Consider the following 21,600-nt stretch of genomic DNA (forward strand, 5'->3'; position numbering starts at 1 on the left):
TAGACCTGGCTTGAGGGGGGAAAATATTCAGATTGCTGCACAAATAGCCTTTGCGCCGCAACCTGCAACACATATACGCCAGAAAACTGACATATATCTGTTAGTAAATGACCCCTTAAGTGTATTGTAAGGCAAAATAGGCTTTGTTAACATCATGTTTATGGCCTTGGTTTAATATATATGTCGGGACATATGCACTATAAAAATCCTTCTGACAGATGCCATACAGTGGCATCCATCACCCACAGGGTCCTACTGTAAGAAAAAACACCTTTAAATTACTGGATGCCACTTTATGGAATAGCATAGTGTATAACCCTATTTTAGAGAAGGCTGAAAGGAGGTTTTTCTTGCCTCTGTTGGGCTTATGAAATCCTATGGACATGTTTAGCATGTATGTCGGGAGCATATGTGAACATAGCCCTAAAGGTATACATTGAGTGAGCCCTATGTCAGTTGTTTTTACTGGATAAATATTTTGCATTTAATCGAAAGATCTAAGACAAAGTGTGTGGCTATTTCTAAAAATGCATTATTTAATATGGACAACAACACTGGCTAAAATCCTTTTTGGATAAAAAAAATGCTCAGATTTCTTGGATATAGAGTACAGCTTTAAGACAATCTGAAATATTACTCATTAACTAATTAAATTAGTAGGGTAATGTATCTATAAACAGTTTGTCAATCATAGGAGGTGGTGGTACCAAATCTTCAAGCTTCAGGTAAAATATACGTTGTAGTCCCAATGTACACAGAGCTCGCAGATCTGTAAGAAGTCTTAGTACTGCTGCAACGTCTAGCTGTCGCTTGTTTTGACCATCCAAAGCTAAGTGCTCTTTCAAACAAGAGATGATCCTATGACGTAGATCATCCACTTTCTTAGGATCTTTTAGACCATGTCGTTCTTTGAGAAGAAAAAAAAAGCATTATTTTACATACTTTTTTAATGATAAAATTTCACAATGCCCAATGACTATATAGAACTCACATTTGGATCTCTTAGTTTATGTCGGTGTACTGTTTTTAGCAGCAATCACATGAACTATAGTGTTGGGCGCGAATATTAGAATCACGAATTTTAATCGCGAATAGCGGCACTTCGAGAATTCACGAAGATTTAAAATATAGTGCTATATATTCGTATTCGCGAATATTGAAGATTTTCTTTCATTTGAACCCATGATCCCTCCCTGCTTCTTGCTTGTGGGCCAATGAGAAGGCTGCAATGTATTTGTCTGAGATTAGCAACATCCCTAGCAACTCATAGGAAAGTATCCTACCTTTTACTATATAAGAACCTCCCCAGCAGCCCTTGTATGCAGTATTTTGCAGATCTGACAGAGACAGCAGTGTCATTGCTGTGCTCTGTGCTTTGCTGTGCTCTGTGCTTTGCTGTGTCATTACATTAGATAGTTAGGCCTCTTTCCCACTTGCGTTGTCCGGATCCGGCATGTACTCCACTTGCCGGAATTACACTCCGGATCCGGAAAAACGCAAGTGTACTGAAAGCATTTGAAGACGGAACCGTCTTCAAAATGCTTTCAGTGTTACTATGGCAGCCAGGACGCTATTAAAGTCCTGGTTGCCATAGTAGGAGCGGGGAGCGGGGGAGCAGTATACTTACAGTCCGTGCGGCTCCCGGGGCGCTCCAGAATGACGTCAGAGCGCCCCAAGGGCATGGATGACGTGATCCATGCGATCACGTGATCCATGCGCTTGGGGCGCCCTGACGTCACTCTGGAGCGCCCGGGGAGCCGCACGGACGGTAAGTATGCTGCTCCCCCGCTCCCCGCTACACTTTACCATGGCTGCCAGGACTTTAGCGTCCCGGCAGCCATGGTAACCATTCAGAAAAAGCTAAATGTCGGCTCCGGCAATGCGCCGAAACGACGTTTAGCTTAAGTCCGGATCCGGATCAATGCCTTTCAATGGGCAAGTCTTCAGGATTTTTGGCCGGAGCAAAAAGCGCAGCATGCTGCGGTATTTTCTCCGGCCAAAAAACGTTCCGTTCCGGAACTGAAGACATCCTGATGCATCCTGAACGGATTTCACTCCATTCAGAATGCATGGGGATAAAACTGATCAGGATTCTTCCGGCATAGAGCCCCGACGACGGAACTCTATGCCGGAAGAAAAGAACGCAGGTGTGAAAGATCCCTTAGTTAGTTAGCTTATATATATAATACAGATAGTTAGTGGAAGATAGTGTAGGTTAGATCGTGATATAGTGTGGCTGATATGTTTCAATGCAAGGTGTTAGGTAGTGTGATAGGTTCTGCTGTCCATACATACGTGCTACAGACATAGTGCTGTGGTGTCACAAGTTCACAACAGTACTTAGTGCACTAATCAGTAATATGTAGTCAGACCAGCTAAAATGTGAAGTTGCAGGTATTGCGCCAAAATATATACGCATAATTTATTATATATTGGAGCACTCTATCTGCATATAAAGCTATTGTAATGTTCTGCCGTGCCAACCATTCTCTCCAGTCTCAGGAAACTTCTAGCATCTTAAAAAATGTAGCAAAAGTGACCCACGCACGCCTGTATTGCGCATGCAATATGGGCATATTACATTGCCAATTTTCGCAATTAAGAAAATAATGGCGAATTTATGACGAATATTTGCCTAAATAGTCGCGAAATATCGCAAATTCAATTATTGCCCATGCCGCTCATCACTAATGAACTACAGTGCACTAATAAGAGTAGTAATCTGCTGAGATAGCACTGTATAATAATTTAAAGGGTTTTCCAGGACTCATGCACACAACCATATTTTCTATCAGTGTCAGATTCAAACAGCACATGTCACCTGTGTGCTGAGTTGCAGTACGTCAGCGCGGAAACTAACTATCTACTATATAGTTTCCCTCGCCCACTGGCTGCCCAAAATTCCAAGAAAACCCCTTTAAGAAAACATGCAATATTACTTTGTATTTATTCCTTTTCCTCTGACGAAAAAAGCCTGTCTGTGGCAAGTTGATTACAAGAAAGTTTCTGATTATGTTCCTCTGAACCTTTGAGGGAAAGTTATAATAAAATAAAATTTAAAAATGAAACATTACAAAAATGTGTCTGAACATTAGTTTAACCCGTAGAGGACCCTCGCCGTACGGCGCTGGTGGACGTGACTTAAGAACCAGCACCGTACATGTACGGCGGTCTGATTGGATGGGTGCAGGAGCTGCGCCCGCCAGATCAGTGGCATGGACCCGGCAGTCACTGACAGCCGGGCCCCTGCTGCATACGCCAGCATCAGTGAAAACACCGATGCCGGTGCATTAACCCCTTGTAAGCCGCAGTCAAAGCTGACCGCGGCATGCGGAGGGTACTGGGCTTCCTCATCAGGTCCCCGATGGCAGAGAAGGCAGCCCGATGCCTTCCATAGGCATCGGAGCTTGTCTTCTACGGAAGCCTGTGAGATCCAGCCCCTTAGACCTCATGAACACGACTGTATATATTTTGTGGTCCGCAATAAACGGATCCGCAAATACGGATGACGTCCATGTGCATTCCGTATTTTTCGGAACGGAACAGCTGGCCCCTAATAGAACAGTACTATCCTTGTCCGTAATGCTGACAATAATAGGACATGTTCTATTTTTTTGCAGAACAGAAACACGGACATACGGAAATGGAATGCACACGGAGTAACTTCCGTTTTTTTTGTGGACCCATTGAAATGAATGGTTCCATATACGGTTTGCAAAAAAAAGGGAACGGACACAGAAAGAAAATGCGTTCGTGTGCATGAGCCCTTAGGCTGGGTCTCACAGGCAGGCTGTCAGCAGGTTGTATTGTAAAGCATTGCAATTGCAGAGCAGATCAGACCCCAGAAGTTGAAGTCCCAGAGTGGAACAAAAATAAAAAGTAAAAATAAAAGTGTTTTTCATATAAAAAAAGAAAGTTTCAAGTAAAAAAAATAAAAATTCCCAAATAAAACAAAAAAAATAAAAAAAAGAAAACCAGACATATTAGGTATTTCCGCATCCGTAGCGACCGGCACTATAAAAATATTACATGATCCACCCTATCACCTGAACGCCATAGAATTTTTTATTTTTTTTGTCACCTTACATTACAAAAAGTGCAACACCAAGCGATCAAAAAGACGTATGCCCCCCAAAATAGTTCCAATCAAACCGTCACCTCATCCCGCAAAAAATGAGCCCCTACATAAAACATTCTGGCAAACAATAAAAAAAAATATGGCTCTCAGAATATGGAGACACTAAAACTTGATTTTTTTTCATTTTTTCAAAAATGCTTTTATTGTGTTAAAAGTGAAACAAATAAAAAAGGTAACATATTAGGTATCGCCACATCCGTAACGACCTGCTGTATAAAAATATCCTCAGGTGAACACCGTAAAAAATAAAGACAGTCATATTTGGTATTGTCGTGTCCGTAACAACCTGCTGTATAAAAATAGCACATGATCTAACCTGTTAGATGAACATTGTAAATAACAAAAAATAAAAACGGTGCCAAAACAGCTATTTTTTGTTACCTTGTTTCACAAAAAGTGCAATATAGAGCAACCAAAAATCATATGTACCCTAAAATAGTCCCAACAAAACTGCCTCCTTATCCCGTAGTTTCCAAAATGGGGTCACTTTTTGGGAGTTTCTAAAATTATCCTAGTGAAATCTTCCCTCCAAAAACCACATGGCATTCCATTCCTTCTGCACCCTGCTGTGTGCCCGTACAGCAGTTTATGATCACAAATGGGGTGTTTCTGTAAACTATAGGATCAGGGTAATAAATATTGAGTTTTGTTTGGCTGTTAACCCTTGCTTTGTTACTGGAAAAATGGATTAAAATGGAAAATCTGCCAAAAAAGTTAAATTCAGAAATTTCATCTACATTTTTCTTTAATTCTTGTGGAACACCTAAAGGGTTAACAAAGTTTGTAAAATCAGTTTTGAATACCTTGAGGGGTGAAGTTTCTAAAATTGAGTGCTTTCTATTATGTAAGCACCACAAAGCGACTTCAGACCTGAACTGGTCCTTAAAAAGTGGGTTTTGGAAATTTTCTGAAAAAATTCAAGATTTGCTTCTAAACTTCTAAGCCTTCTAATGTCCACAAAAAATAAAATTGCATTCACAAAATGATCCAAACATAAAGGGAAATGAAAAGTAATAACTATTATATGAGGTATCACTGAGGTATCACATCATCTGTCAGCAGAGAAATTGAAATTTGGAAAGTTGTGAATTTTTCCAATTATTTTTGTCAATTTGGTATTTTTTAAATAAAAATGAAAAATATTGACTGAAATTTACCACTATCATGAAGTAAAATGTGTCCCGAGAAAACAATCTCAGAATGGCTTAGATGAGTAAAAGCATTCCAAAGTGATTACCACATAAAGTGACACGTGAAATTTCCAAAAAACGTCCTGGTTCTTAAGGTGAAAAATGGCAGGGTCCTGAAGGGGTTAAAATATGTACAGTGTTATCAGGGATTACCTATCCTCAGTGTTCCGTGCTTGGTATACTATGAAGGGGCTCAAACGTGAGCTGCTGCCCCTTCAAACAGCTAACTGGCGGTGGTGCCGGGAGTTGGACCTCCACTGATACTGACCTATCTTGAGAGTTGGATTAGCAACATGAAAGACTACAGTGTTCATGATTCCTGTCCCCTCTCACAGGTATTGACCCTATTCCCAGCTGCCTGCCTGTCTCTCTTATAGCAAAATGTTATTGTATTAAAGAATACAGCTACTGAACCCCTGGAATATAACAGTATTCAGTTAGTGTTTCCCACTAACACACTTCCTGTTCCGGCCCTGGAGGTCATGTGACCAGGAAGTTACTGCCCACAATGACATGCCACATGGAACCCACCAAACGAATGATATGCATCTTCCCTATATAACCGTGAGTCTGTCCAGTGTTATGTTATGCTTATGCTCTTGAGAAAGGGGACTTAGTTGTAATCCCCGAAACGCGTCAAGCTTTTTAATAAGAATAAAACAAGCATCCTTGGTTTGAAGTCCTCAAGTTTACTTTCATCGCGAGGACGGGGAGTGTATCCATCTTACAGGCGACCTCGGTGAGGGAGGTAAGGAGGACAGGTGTCTTGAGCTTATCCTGTTCATCCTCCTCCCTGGTGAAGTAAGTCCCTTGACTTAACTTGATTTTTAATTGTGGTTATGACATGTTCCTATACAGCTTCAATATAACATTAGTAGATCTGTCATCTGAGCTGTTATAGGTATTCTATATATTGCTATATATACATATATATATATATATATTTATTTATACCGCTACCTATGTAACACCAGTTACGTGCAATTGGCGCCCTACTAAACTGTTATGTGTTTCCTTGCGTATGGCACACTGATAGTGTTCCTGTGCTTTGTTTCTTTTTAAGTGGGCAACTGCCTCGCACTGTAGCCAGTTAATTACGAGATGGTAGTTCGACGTTAGTTTCAAGTTCTCCTCTGGCGCTTCACCTTTCCTTCTTCTCCATTCCCTGTCCCATTTCCCTATTCCACATATCCACTCCAATTTTTTCTTTTATCTTTTACGTATGCCTGTCTCTCTGTTAGGGTACCTGCACACAGGTGCAGGTGAACATGCAGAAGAGCTGCACCAATTTCCGTGTGAATACCTAATAGCGTTTCTATTGTGTGAATTTGCCATGGATCTCACACTTCATTTGAAAAGGGTGAAATCTGCAACTAAGGCTACAGTGTAAAACAGACATGTAACAGATATTTTTTTAACGGCCGCCACACATCCATTTTAAGAACAATGGTAGTCTATGGGGTTATTTACACGGCAATTTTTTTGAAAATAGATCATGTTCTATCTTGTCCATTTTCTCTGACCAATAGACCCCATACAATTGAAGAGGACTGTTTGTAATGTTCATTTCTCAGAAAGGCATTAGTGAATAAAATACATGTAAATTAAAACCAGGCAGTTTAACAGACATTTTTTTTCTCTGTCATATGAATGTAACCTAAAACCGTGAACATAATTGTTGTTCTGCGGATTTGCACAGTGTACACGAAATTTGTTTAAACTCATACATTTTGCTAGTATTGTACTACGCTGCCTTCTTTCCGCAGGGAATCCATGGAAAAAAAACGATGTATTCCACAATGCGTGCATTACGACCCTACTGTGTGACTGGCCACATGCTGCCAAGCCACACCCACCAGCGGCAGCCAACGGCTTCATGATTTTGTAGCAATATTTTGGGCCCAATACCTGCTGTAGTCGAGTGTGGCTTGTCTGCATATTGGTTAGCCGCCCTGAGGGGTCTTACCATAACAGTTGTTTAGCTAGAACTGTAATTACTGGTTTTATGCACTACTATTCTTTTACTCAGCATCTGACACACCATCTCTCCACGAGGAAAGACGGTGAGCAGTGGAGATAGGAGCCATTCCATGTGTAAAGACCCTGTACTACAGGCATGGGGAGATGGGCGATAACCACGTGTTCAGAACAGGAGGTCACACAAGCAGGGGATAATCACCAGGAGCATGTTCATATGACTACATGTGAGACTGACTTACCAAGGCATCCCAGCTACAAACAGTACCTTAATAAATGACTAATCTTACTGCATTTAAAGCGGTAGCTCCATCTTGGCCTTTCATATCCAAGATGGAAATAACCAGGATCGCCAGGAGAGGCAGAGTTACAGAACTGGCCAAGCACTCCATAGAGGTAAATGGGAGCTAGACACACAGCTTAGCACAGAAAGCTACAACAGTAAAATGTCCCCTTAGTGCCCCTTAACAGTAATTATGTCCCCTTGGTGCCCCATGTAGTAGTTATGCCCCCTTAGTGCCCCCATACAATAGTCATGCCCCCTTAGTGCCCCCACAAAATAGTCATGCTCCCTTCACAGCAATTATGCAACCTAAGTGCCCCCACACAGTAGCCATGCCCCCTTAGTGGCCCCCCACACACAGTAGTTATGACACATTCTTAGTAAAATGTCCCCTTATTGCCCCTTTAAAGTAGTCATGCCCTTTAGTGTCCCCATAGAGTAAATATTCCCTTTTAGTACCTCCACACATAAATTATGCGCCCTTACTGCTCGCACAAAGTAGTCATTCCATCTTAGTGCCCTCTTCACAGTAGAATGCGCAGTCTGTGTACATGTCAGTAGACCACAGACACATAATTTTGTCGGTGAAACCTGCAGATTCAACTTCATGTTGATGGCGACCAACAGACTGTACCCCAGTTTTATCAGGAAAAATAGGGATTATGGAGGTTATTATTTATCCAAGGTATGCTGTGCCATGAGTGTTTTCTAAAAGTGTTGTGCGCGAATATTCGAATAGCCAATTTTAATCGCGAATATCGCCACTTCGAGAATTTGCAAAGATTTAGAATATCCCTCCCTGCTTCTTGCTTGTGGGCCAATGAGAAGGCTGCAATGTCTTTGTCTGAGATTAGCAACATCCCTAGCAACCAATAGGAAATTTGCCTACCCCTTACTATACACTGCGTGCAGAATTATTAGGCAAATGAGTATTTTGACCACATCATCCTCTTTATGCATGTTGTCTTACTCCAAGCTGTATAGGCTCGAAAGCCTACTACCAATTAAGCATATTAGGTGATGTGCATCTCTGTAATGAGAAGGGGTGTGGTCTAATGACATCAACACCCTATATTAGGTGTGCATAATTATTAGGCAACTTCCTTTCCTTTGGCAAAATGGGTCAAAAGAAGGACTTGACAGGCTCAGAAAAGTCAAAAATAGTGAGATATCTTGCAGAGGGATGCAGCACTCTTAAAATTGCAAAGCTTCTGAAGAGTGATCATCGAACAATCAAGCGTTTCATTCAAAATAGTCAACAGGGTCGCAAGAAGCGTGTGGAAAAACCAAGGCGCAAAATAACTGCCCATGAACTGAGAAAAGTCAAGCGTGCAGCTGCCAAGATGCCACTTGCCACCAGTTTGGCCATATTTCAGAGCTGCAACATCACTGGAGTGCCCAAAAGCACAAGGTGTGCAATACTCAGAGACATGGGCAAGGTAAGAAAGGCTGAAAGACGACCACCACTGAACAAGACACACAAGCTGAAACGTCAAGACTGGGCCAAGAAATATCTCAAGACTGATTTTTCTAAGGTTTTATGGACTGATGAAATGAGAGTGAGTCTTGATGGGCCAGATTGATGGGCCCGTGGCTGGATTGGTAAAGGGCAGAGAGCTCCAGTCCGACTCAGACGCCAGCAAGGTGGAGGTGGAGTACTGGTTTGGGCTGGTATCATCAAAGATGAGCTTGTGGGGCCTTTTCGGGTTGAGGATGGAGTCAAGCTCAACTCCCAGTCCTACTGCCAGTTTCTGGAAGACACCTTCTTCAAGCAGTGGTACAGGAAGAAGTCTGCATCCTTCAAGAAAAACATGATTTTCATGCAGGACAATGCTCCATCACATGCGTCCAAGTACTCCACAGCGTGGCTGGCAAGAAAGGGTATAAAAGAAGAAAATCTAATGACATGGCCTCCTTGTTCACCTGATCTGAACCCCATTGAGAACCTGTGGTCCATCATCAAATGTGAGATTTACAAGGAGGGAAAACAGTACACCTCTCTGAACAGTGTCTGGGAGGCTGTGGTTGCTGCTGCACGCAATGTTGATGGTGAACAGATCAAAACACTGACAGAATCCATGGATGGCAGGCTTTTGAGTGTCCTTGCAAAGAAAGGTGGCTATATTGGTCACTGATTTGTTTTTGTTTTGTTTTTGAATGTCAGAAATGTATATTTGTGAATGTTGAGATGTTATTGTCATGGCTGTATGTGAGCAACAATAGTATACACAGTAAAAGAGCTACTGACCGGACTCAAACTAGGGAGGATAAAGGGTGACCCCTGTCAGACCCTCAAAGCTCTCCCTATTCTGCTAAAGCACATGCCCGGATCCAAATGGCGGAACGAGGCATGCCCACGTGCCTAAGACTGATGACCACTGTAACCCCTACAATAGTGGAAGGGGCACGGCCACCGGTGCCCTACTCAGTATATGGAGGGAACCGTGGCCACCTCAGATCCAGTCAGAAAATAATCAGGTACACAACAATGTCTGTACACTTAGCTGAAGGTGTTGCAGCCGCAGAGAAGACGGATCCAAGGACAGCTGGCAATATCCGGAGTGCTTGCTGCAGCAGAACACAGGTCCAGTGAACTGATAGCTACAAGTGAAGATACTAAAGCAAGAGCTACAACTGAAATGAGAACTATAATCCACGCCCTACAATAGGAGGAGGGGTGATATAAAAAGAGGGAAATCAAACGCATGAGGAACAGCTGGGAGGAAGGAAACCAAAAGTAAATAGAGCAGTGAGAACTCCTCCCAGCTCTAGTAGTGACATCATCACAGGGGTGGAGAAACAGAGCTGTGAGAACGTCCCAAAGCTCTGGTAGTGACAGTACCCCCCCTCTACGGGTGGACTCTGGACACCCAGGACCCACCTTCTCAGGATGAGCCCTATGAAATGCCCTGATGAGGAGAGTGGCTTTAATGTCCGACACCGGAACCCACATCCTCTCCTCAGGACCATAACCCTTCCAATGAACGAGGTACTGAAGAGAACCGCGGACAATGCGAGAGTCCACAATTCTGGAAACCTCAAACTCCAGATTGCCATCAACCAAAATCGGAGGAGGAGGCAAAGAGGAGGGTACCGTGGGCTGGACATATGGTTTTAAGAGAGATCTGTGAAATACATTATGTATCTTCCAAACCCGTGGAAGATCAAGACGGAAGGCAACAGGATTGATGACTGACAAGATTTTATAAGGCCCAATAAACTTGGGACCCAATTTCCAGGAGGGAACCTTCAGTTTAATATTTCTTGTAGACAACCACACCAGATCACCCACATTCAGGTCCGGACCAGGCACACGTCTCTTATCAGCCACACGCCTATACCTCTCACTCATCTTTTTAAGATTACTCTGAATCTTTTGCCAAATGGTAGACAAAGACGAGGAAAATCTCTCCTCCTCAGGTAAACCAGAAAGAGCCCCTCCCGAGAATGTCCCAAACTGCGGATGGAACCCATATGCACCAAAGAATGGTGACTTATCAGAAGATTCCTGACGACGGTTGTTCAGAGCAAACTCAGCAAGAGGGAGAAATGAACACCAATCCTCCTGGTTCTCTGCCACAAAACAGCGCAAATATGTCTCCAGATTCTGATTGAGGCGCTCAGTCTGACCATTCGACTGCGGGTGAAAAGCAGAAGAGAAGGACAGCCGAACCTCCAGGCGAGAACAGAAAGCCTTCCAGAACCTGGACACAAACTGCGTGCCTCTATCGGAAACAATATCAGAGGGAATGCCGTGCAATTTAACAATATGGTCGACAAAAGCTTGCGCTAACGTTTTAGCATTGGGTAAACCAGGGAAAGGTACGAAATGAGCCATCTTGCTAAAACGGTCCACCACCACCAGGATCACCGACTTCCCCGAGGAACGAAGAAGATCCGTGATAAAGTCCATGGACAGGTGTGTCCAAGGACGGGAAGGTATGGGTAACGGGAGAAGGGAACCTGAAGGCCGTGAACGAGGGACCTTAGCGCGAGCGCACGTCTCACAAGCAGCCACAAAACCCTCCAACGACTTACGAAGAGCCGGCCACCAAAATCTCCGAGCAATGAGATCTACCGTGGCTCTACTCCCGGGGTGACCAGCAAGAACCGTATCATGATGCTCCTTAAAGAGTTTGTGACGTAGCTCAGGAGGCACGAACAACTTCCCAGAAGGACAACGGGCAGGTGCCTCAGTCTGGGCAGCCTGGACCTCGGCCTCCAAATCGGAATATAGAGCAGAAACAACTACCCCCTCCGCCAAAATGGGACCTGGGTCCTCGGAGTTTCCTCCTCCCGGAAAACAGCGAGAGAGAGCATCAGCCTTCACATTTTTTATCCCAGGTCGGAATGTAACAACAAAATTGAATCTGGAGAAGAACAGAGACCATCTGGCCTGTCTCGGATTCATACGCCTGGCCGACTCCAAGTATGCCAGATTCTTATGGTCGGTAAAAACGGTGATAGGGTGCCTGGCCCCCTCCAACCAATGGCGCCATTCCTCGAAAGCCAACTTGATGGCCAACAACTCCCTATCTCCCACATCATAGTTTCTCTCTGCCGGGGAGAGTTTTTTAGAGAAAAAGGCACAGGGTCGCCATTTGGCAGGAGAAGGGCCCTGGGACAAAACCGCACCCACACCCACCTCGGAAGCATCCACCTCAACAATAAAAGGTAAGGAAACATCGGGATGCACCAAGACGGGAGCAGACGCAAAACTCTCTTTAATCTTAGAAAAGGCTGCAAGCGCCTCCTCCGACCAAGAGGAAAAATCCGCCCCCTTTTTTGTCATGTCAGTAAGGGGTTTGACAACAGAGGAATAATTCAAAATGAACTTTCTGTAATAGTTCGCAAAACCCAGAAAGCGCATCAATGCCTTCTGATTCTCAGGAAGCTCCCACTCAAGTACAGCACGGACCTAATCCGGATCCATGCGAAAACCAGAAGCAGAGAGGAGAAAACCCAGAAATTGAATCTCCGATACCATAAAAAGACATTTCTCCAGCTTGGCGTACAATTTATTTTCCCGCAGAATCTGCAGAACCTGAAAAAGATGATCCTGATGGGTCTGAACATCAGGGGAAAAAAATCAAAATATCATCAAGATACACCAATACAAATTTCCCCATTAAATGGTAGAAAATACTATTAACAAAATGTTGAAAGACGGCCGGAGCATTCATCAGGCCGAAAGGCATATGGAGATTCTCGAAATGCCCGTTAGGGGTATTAAAGGCCGTTTTCCATTCATCCCCCTCTCTGACCCTGACCAGGTTGTACGCGCCTCTCAAATCCAATTTGGAAAACACCTTGGCCCCAACAATTTGGTTGAAGAGGTCCGGGATGAGAGGAAGGGGATAGGGATCACGAATCGTGATACGGTTCAGCTCCCTAAAATCTAGGCAAGGTCTCAGAGAGCCATCTTTTTTTTTAACAAAAAAAAAACCTGCGGCCACAGGTGACTTTGAGGGACGAATATGCCCCTTCTCGAGACTCTCGGAGATATAAGTTCGCATTGCGATTCTTTCCGGTTGTGAGAGATTGTAGAGGCGTGCTTTTGGCAGCTTGGCGCCGGGAATGAGGTTAATGGGACAGTCAAACTCCCGGTGAGGAGGTAGCTCCTGAACACCGCTCTCGGAAAACACGTCCGAGAAATCAGAGAGAAATGATGGCACAGTTTTAGTAGACACCTCTGCAAAAGTCGCTGTGAGACAATTCTCTCTACAAAAGTCACTCCACTCATTTATTTGCCTTCCTTGCCAATCAATAGTGGGGTTATGTCTAGTGAGCCAGGGTAACCCCAAAACTAGAGGAGAAGGCAATCCGTTAAGGACAAAACAAGATATATCCTCCACATGAGTGTCACCTACAGCTAGCCGGATATTGTGAACAATGCCCTTCAGAGATCTCTGTGAGAGTGGAGCAGAGTCAATAGCAAAAACAGGTATATCCTTTTCTAATGTGCAAACCTGAAAACCATGCATGGCTACAAATTGAGTGTCAATAAGATTGACGGCCGCTCCACTATCGACAAAAATCTCACAAGAAATGACCTTGCTCTCTAGCGCCACCCTGGCAGACAGGAGAAAACGGAAAAAAAACAGGTCAGAGGAAAAGCATCAATTCCTACATCAACTTTGCCCAAAGTAGCAGATGAAGCAGAATTTGATGATTTACCTTTTGAGGTTTTTCTCTTGTTATCGCTCTTAGTACAGTTCAAGAATCTCCTAGAGGGACAAACATTTGCCAAATGACCTATGCCCCCACAACAAAAACACACCATACTCTGAGGACTAAATCCTCTTTTATCAGGGGCAGGTCGACCTAGCTGCATGGGCTCCTCCTCAGAGGGGAGCGAGACAGGATGAGGCCCCTGCACACTGAATGAGTCCGCACCACTGCCCCTAGACTGACAATGGCTGGACAGAGAGGTCTCGTTTCTTTCTCTTAGACGCCTGTCAAGGCGTACCGCCAATGACATGGCAGACTCTAAGGACGTGACGTTGGTCTCTCATGGAAAGCAAACGCATCTTTCAATCTCTCTGAGAGACCATGACAGAACTGACTCCAGAGTGCAGCATCATTCCAACCCGAATCAGCTGCCCATCTCCGAAATTCAGAACAATAAAGCTCCGCAGACAGTTTGTTCTGGCATAAAACACGTAAGTTAGATTCGGTCATCATAAATCTGCCCCAGGGCCACAAAAAATCTTTCCACGGATCGAAGGGAGGGATCCCCTGATGGCAGCGAAAAAGCCCAAGTCTGAGCATTACCCCTGAGCAGGGAGATGACAATCCTCACCCTCTGCTCCTCCTTACCAGAGGAGTGGGGACACAAGCAAAAATGGAGTTTGCATGCCTCTCTGAAGCGAACAAAATTCTCACTGCCCCCGGAGAACGTTTCCGGAAGTGAGACCTTTGGCTCGCAACAGACTCCATGAGCCGGAGCAGAGCCCAATGCTTGAAGCTAAGTCATAGATTGACGGAGATCCGCTACTTCCAAAGAAAGACCCTGCATGTGGTCAACCAGGCCAGAAAGCGGATCCATGTCAAAAAAGGACGGTTTTGGTGGATTATAATGTCACGGCTGTATGTGAGCAACAATAGTATACACAGTAAAAGAGCTACTGACCGGACCCAAACTAGGAGGGATAAAGGGTGACCCCTGTCAGACCCTCAAAGCTCTCCCTATTCTGCTAAAGCACATGCCCGGATCCAAATGGCGGAACGAGGCATGCCCACGTGCCTAAGACTGATGACCACTGTAACCCCTACAATAGTGGAAGAGGCACGGCCACCGGTGCCCTACTCAGTATATGGAGGGAACCGTGGCCACCTCAGATCCAGTCAGAAAATAATCAGGTACACAACAATGTCTGTACACTTAGCTGAAGGTGTTGCAGCCGCAGAGAAGACGGATCCAAGGACAGCTGGCAATATCCGGAGTCCTTGCTGCAGCAGAACACAGGTCCAGTGAACTGATAGCTACAAGTGAAGATACTAAAGCAAGAGCTACAACTGAAATGAGAACTATAATCCACGCCCTACAATAGGAGGAGGGGTGATATAAAGAGAGGGAAATCAAACGCATGAGGAACAGCTGGGAGGAAGGAAACCAAAAGTAAACAGAGCAGTGAGAACTCCTCCCAGCTCTAGTAGTGACATCATCACAGGGGTGGAGAAACAGAGCTGTGAGAACGTCCCAAAGCTCTGGTAGTGACAGTTATATTATAAATAATTGAAATTGGTATATATTTGTTTTTTGTTAAGTTGCCTAATAATTATGCACAGTAATAGTCACCTGCACACACAGATATCCCCCTAAAATAGCTAAAACTAAAAACAAACTAAAAACTACTTCCAAAAATATTCAGCTTTGATATTAATGAGTTTTTTGGGTTCATTGAGAACATGGTTGTTGTTCAATAATAAAATTAATCCTCAAAAATACAACTTGCCTAATAATTCTGCACTCCCTGTATAGAACCTCCCCAGCAGCCATTTTCTACAGTTTTTTTTAAAGTTGTGAGAGAGACAGCAGTGTCAGTGCTGTGCTCTGTGCTTTCTACTCATTACATTAGATAGTTAGTTAGCATATATATATATATATATATATATATATATATATATATACAGTATATGTATATATATATATATATATATATATATATATTACAGATAGTTAGTGGGAGATAGTGTAGGTTAGATAGTGATATAATGTAGCTGATAGGTTCCAGTGCAGGGTAAGTGTGATAGGTTCTGCTGTCAATACATACATGCTACAGACATAGTGCTGTGATGTCACAAGTTCACAACAATACTTAGTGCACCAATCAGTAATATGTAGTCAGACCAGCTAAAATGTGAAGTTGCACGTATTGCGTCAAAATATGCGCATCATTAATTGCCGATTAGCGCAATTGCGAATATATTGGAGCACTCTGTCTGCATATAAAGCTATTGTAATGTTGCCGTGCCAACCATTTTCTCCAGTCTCAGGAAACTTCTAGCATCTTAAAAAATGTAGCAACAGTGACCCACGCACGCCTGTATTGCGCGCGCAATACGCGCATATAACATTACCGATTTTTGCAATCAAGAAAATAATGGCGAATTCTCGAATTCGCAAACTTATGATGAATATTCGCCCAAAATACTATCGCAAATTCGAATATTGCCCCTGCCGTTCATCACTATTTGCTAATTGCTACCCCGTCATACAAATTACATTCCCATTCTGCGTATATAGTACCGGCTAACAAATATTGATAGTAGCTAGTACTGTTGGCTTGATCTTTGTCCATCAAGCAGCAAAATAGGAGTGAATGATTACATTCACAAACATTCATATTTTTAAGTGGATTATGAAAGAAAAAGAAGAATGCTAAACATTATATAAGTTGCCTTAACCCCATTTTCCCATACTACATCATAATAGTACTACCATGTATTAATGGAAACTAATAAAATAAAATAAACTAATATAATCTCCTTTTTCTTGTTCAAAAAAGCCTCATGAGGCAAAAAAGCCTCACAACGCAATTGCAGACCATGACAAATAAATTCTCACCCTTCCCTCTCCCCCTGTTATGTTGGTACATATGAGCCAGAAAGAGAGGTCTGGGTTCTGGCTCCATAATTTTTTATTTTTTTTAATCAAATATCTTTTTATTAACATTTTGTATAAATGAGAAACAGGATATTAGGAAAAGCCATATTACATAGGTAAAGATGCGACGGTTAGGACCCGAACAACAAGCAGGTCCCTTGAACTATCGTAATTTACGAAAGATTGCTTGTGAGAGGTATGGCTAAGGTCGTTGAGGTAGATGGAGGGGGGAAGGGTGGGGATTTTAGGGTGGGGTAGATGGATAGGGGGGAGGAAGAAGGGAGAAAGGGTTGAGGAGGTACATTGGGTGTAAACAGGAGCAAATAACTATAGTTTGACATCCGCCATTAGCATGTTTCAGTCTGAAGCCTTGGACATAGGCTAATATGTTGAGGTCTGTGTTCAGTGGTTACTTTCAGGATTCCACAGCGATTGTGTATGAGTTGTATACTCTTTTGGCAGGCATTTCTTCTTGGGAGAGAGAGATAAATATTGGGTATGAATTTTAGGAGCGTTGTTTTGGCTTTCTGGAGAGATATTGTGATTCACACCTTTCCCAAGCGAAACAGTCATTTTGGTCTATCAATCTGTTGAACACGCCAGGGGCTTCATTGGTTGGTGAAAGTATTATTGAGTTTGGAGGTGAGTGATTTATGTTATGTGCATAGGTTTTTGGTTCTATAGGCCTTCCAAGGAGCCCACAGTCTACCAAATTTCAAATGGGGTCTGTTGGCCCATCCAGCCAACTCCTCCATGAGGTATATTTGATCAACCTTTGTCTGCCATTGGGCGATATCAGGGGGGTTTGGGTTAAGCCAGTGAAGAGGAATTAAAGATCTAGCTGCCTGGACCAGCAGTGTAGGAAGGTCAGATGTCCTGGGAGACCAATTGTCCAAGGAAAGCCACAATAATACAGAGATAGGTGAGAGTTTTATAGAAGTATTACATATCAGGTTTAATCTATTTTCCACCTGGGATCGGTAGCCTGTGATCAGTGGACATGACCAGAATATGTGGCTCAATGAGCCCTTTTCTACTAGGCAACACCAGCATTTGTCATTGTCCCTTAATCCCATGTGGTGGAGTTTACTGGGGTCATTGTAGCACCTGGTCATTGTCTTATATGAATGCTCTTGAATTCTAATGCATCGTGAGAAGCCATGGGATCTCAGGTGGATCTGATCTATTTCTGCTGTAGTGAAGGATTTTCCCAGGTCCTTCTCCCAATGTGTTATGTAAGCAGGGGTACCTTTGGTGTTCATAGATTGTAGCGTTTTGTATAGATGTGAGGTAGTGTGTCTAGGAATCTCCTAGTTCTAATAGTGCAAAATGGATTTGGTAACAGTGCCAGCCATAGTACCAACTGAAGTACATATATAGAACCAGTAGTGTTTACAGAGCTAATTAGCACTCATATACAGCTCTACAGGGAAAGTCGCTCATTTTTTCTAGACAGCTGAATAGTTAATCTGTCTAGTGATACAGTGATAATTCCTCCCTTCACTTCATAATTGGGGTATATTTCACTTTCAGCAGCTTTGGAAAACTGGGTATCAAGTGGAGGAATTCTGGAGACCCAACTACATATATAGTATATACTCACTGTTGCCCTGATACTATATTTATGGATGTAGTATATACAGAAACTTGGTACTGTATGTACCAAGTGTGGACTCCATTACTTATGTGCAGTCTTTTCCAGACTGCTGAATTCCAAATTTTCATTGTTAAATAAATCCCAACCTACAAGGATTTGGCGGGACAGTCCTGATTTTGTCTGCCGTCCTGCCATCCCAGAAGGGCTGGTCATGTCCGGACTTTAACTGTATATATGTCCTGAGCACAGGCCGGGGATGATGATGAGGGAACTTGGCTATGGGAACAAAACTTTTCATTTTATTAAAACCACAGGGAAATCACTTTTTGTAAGGGGGCACTAATGGGGCAGCTCTTTTGTAAGTGGGGCACTAATAGGGCAACACTTTTGTATAAGGGGCACTAAGAGGGCAGCACTACTGTGAAGAGGCACAAAGTAGACAACACTACTTTGAGGAGGCACTAAGGGGGCTTTTCACAGTTTGGGGACATAAGGGTAATAACTACTGTGTGGGGGCACTAAGGGGGCATAACGGAAACTAGGCAGGATTGGGTATGTATAGATAGTTATTGGCCTCCCTTGGGGTTATAAAAAGATGGGAGCTAAGTAGTTATATAGTGCTAAATCTCCACCCAGGGTCCTGGAAAAACTGGGTAACAACACTGTGCAGCTGCACTGGTGACAACAGATTACGTCCCCCTTGTACCATATGACATATTTACACAATGTATCAGTGAAGAATTGTGAGCATGTTCTATAACCAATATGCCCCCCACCACCCAGAGATAGACCTAGCTTTACCAGACTGCAGAATTCAATGCCTATTGATGGATTGGTAAATCCATAGTACTGCAGAATACCTTGTTGGATTTGATGATTAAGAATATCTGTGACAAATTCTCCACAGGGTAGCATAGCTAGACATATTTCTCATTCGGGGTCTCAGGAAAGTTGGGTAACTCATTATGTGGAGCTGTAATCAGACTGCTAAATACTAAGTGTACCTAAATAAATCCTTTTACCAAATAATGCCATGGCTATGCAGATTTGACTTTCAGAGTCCTGAAAGCTGGATTACAAGCATATGAAACTGTAATAGAGACTGTATGTCACGTAGCTCTGGCAGCGAGATCAGCCTCTCTGTTGCAGTGGACTATTGCTATGGTAACCAACTCCACTGATCTCATTTTTCAAGGTACAGAAAGTGGGGATCACTATTTCTCTTTTGCAAGGGGATCCCAGGAATGGGCCTTCTCCTGAGCTATCATCTGTAGATGTTTTTTTTTTTTATGCTCTGGGTTTACTTTATGACAAGCCTGACAGAGTTGTGCTTGCTAAATCTGTTGGTTTCATTATGTCATATTGTGCATACTGTATTGTGCTGACTTTTGCAAACGGTGGAATGACTGGTCCCTGAGATTCTTTTTTTGTCAGGGTTTGCCTGACACAATTAAGGACCTGTTACTGAGCTATACTTTATCTGACATTTGGCCAGAACACTTAGGGAATGCAGAAGAGAACATTCATCCACACCCGTTCCTTATTCCATCCAGATTTGCCATCCAACTTTTCCAAGGTGTCTGCTTCCACTGATGAACCTATGCTGCTGGGTGTTACTGGGTCTCCTCAAGACAGAGGGAGCTTCAGTAGGAAAAAAGGATTAAGGGGGAGATTTATCAAAACTGGCCCAGAGCAACCAATCAGATTGATTGTTTCATTTTTCAAAGGAGCTCCAAGGGTTTTGTTGAATATTATACCTCTAATATTTCTATGCTTATTGGAGCTATTCTGTTCTTTGTTATGGAGAAATTGCCAGCTGATGTTTATCAGCCATGGCTCCAGCTACATATTCCATTCATTATTTGGACTTCTGATGATTTGGGGGCCTTAATGTTCCAGTACCCAGTGTCTGATGGGGTGCCTAGGGCCCACCAGTCAAACTCATTCTGGGGGATCACTGTATAGCTACATGCAGATACCATCTGCTCCCACAGCAATGTTTGGGTAAAAAAAAAAATGGTTTGGGTAAAAGTTATAGCGTTTACAAAATATGGTACAAAAATGTGAATTTCCGCTTTTTGAAGCAGCTCTGACTTTCTGAGCACCTGTCATGTTTCCTGAGGTTCTACAATGGCCAGACAGTACAAACACCCCACAAATGACCCCATATTCGGAAAGTAGACACCCTAAGGTATTCGCTGATGGGCATAGTGAGTTCATAGAACTTTTTATTTTTTGTCACAAGTTAGCGGAAAATGATGATTTTTTTTTTTCTTACAAAGTCTCATATTCCACTAACTTGTGACAAAAAATAAAAAGTTCTATGAACTCACTATGCCCATCATGAAATACCTTGGGGTCTCTTCTTTCCAAAATGGGGTCACTTGTGGGGTAGTTATACTGCCCTGGCATTCTAGGGGCCCAAATGTGTGGTAAGGAGTTTGAAATCAAATTCTGTAAAAAATGACCAGTGAAATCCGAAAGGTGCTCTTTGGAATATGGGCCCCTTTGCCCACCTAGGCTGCAAAAAAGTGTCACACATCTGGTATCTCTGTATTCAGGAGAAGTTGGGGAATGTGTTTTGGGGTGTCTTTTTACATATACCCATGCTGGGTGAGATAAATATCTTGGTCAAATGCCAACTTTGTATAAAAAAAATGGGAAAAGTTGTCTTTTGCCAAGATATTTCTCTCACCCAGCATGGGTATTTGTAAAATGTCGTGTCTGTAGCAGGAGTGGAATAAGGCGTGACACCCGCTATTTCTGTCCTGACTGTCCTGACCACCCTGCCCTATGCTTTGGTGAGTGTTTCCGGAAGTACCACACACAGGTACACCTAGCAGGAGGTTCTCGATGATCTCTTCCTGGAATTTGAGGAAGGATCCTGTTCTCCCAGCCTTACTGTAGAGAACAAAACTATTATACAGCGCCAATTGAATTAAATATACAGACACCTTCTTATACCAGCGTCTGGTTCTGCGGGAAACTAAATACGGAGACAACATCTGGTCATTGAAGTCCATCCCTCCCATGAGCGCATTATAGTCGTGGACACAGAGGGGCTTTTCAATGACACGGGTTGCTCGCTCAATTTGGATTGTCGTGTCTGCGTGAATGGAGGAGAGCATGTAAACGTCACGCTTGTCTCTCCATTTTACCGTGAGCAGTTCTTCGTTACACAAGGCAGCCCTCTCCCCCCTTGCAAGACGGGTGGTAACGAGCCGTTGGGGGAAGCCCACGCGACTAGTTCGCGCGGTGCCACAGGCGCAAATCCGTTCTAGAAACAAATGCCTAAAGAGGGCCACA

The 21,600-nt window shown here is 43.3% G+C and overlaps 1 protein-coding gene across 1 annotated transcript in view; it reads right to left on the bottom strand.

Annotated features, from left to right (window-relative positions):
• Nucleotides 1-222: 222 nt before the first annotated feature.
• The window catches only part of NR4A3 (nuclear receptor subfamily 4 group A member 3), a 240,368-nt gene continuing 218,990 nt past the window's right edge, over nucleotides 223-21,600 (bottom strand). The window contains exon 8 of the mRNA XM_040433015.1: nucleotides 223-907. Coding sequence (XP_040288949.1) covers nucleotides 654-907 — 254 coding nt within the window. The 3' untranslated portion in view covers nucleotides 223-653. The remainder of the gene's footprint in view (nucleotides 908-21,600) is intronic.

Source organism: Bufo bufo, chromosome 5 (assembly GCF_905171765.1).
Source record: "Bufo bufo chromosome 5, aBufBuf1.1, whole genome shotgun sequence".
NCBI classification, from domain to species: domain Eukaryota; kingdom Metazoa; phylum Chordata; class Amphibia; order Anura; family Bufonidae; genus Bufo; species Bufo bufo.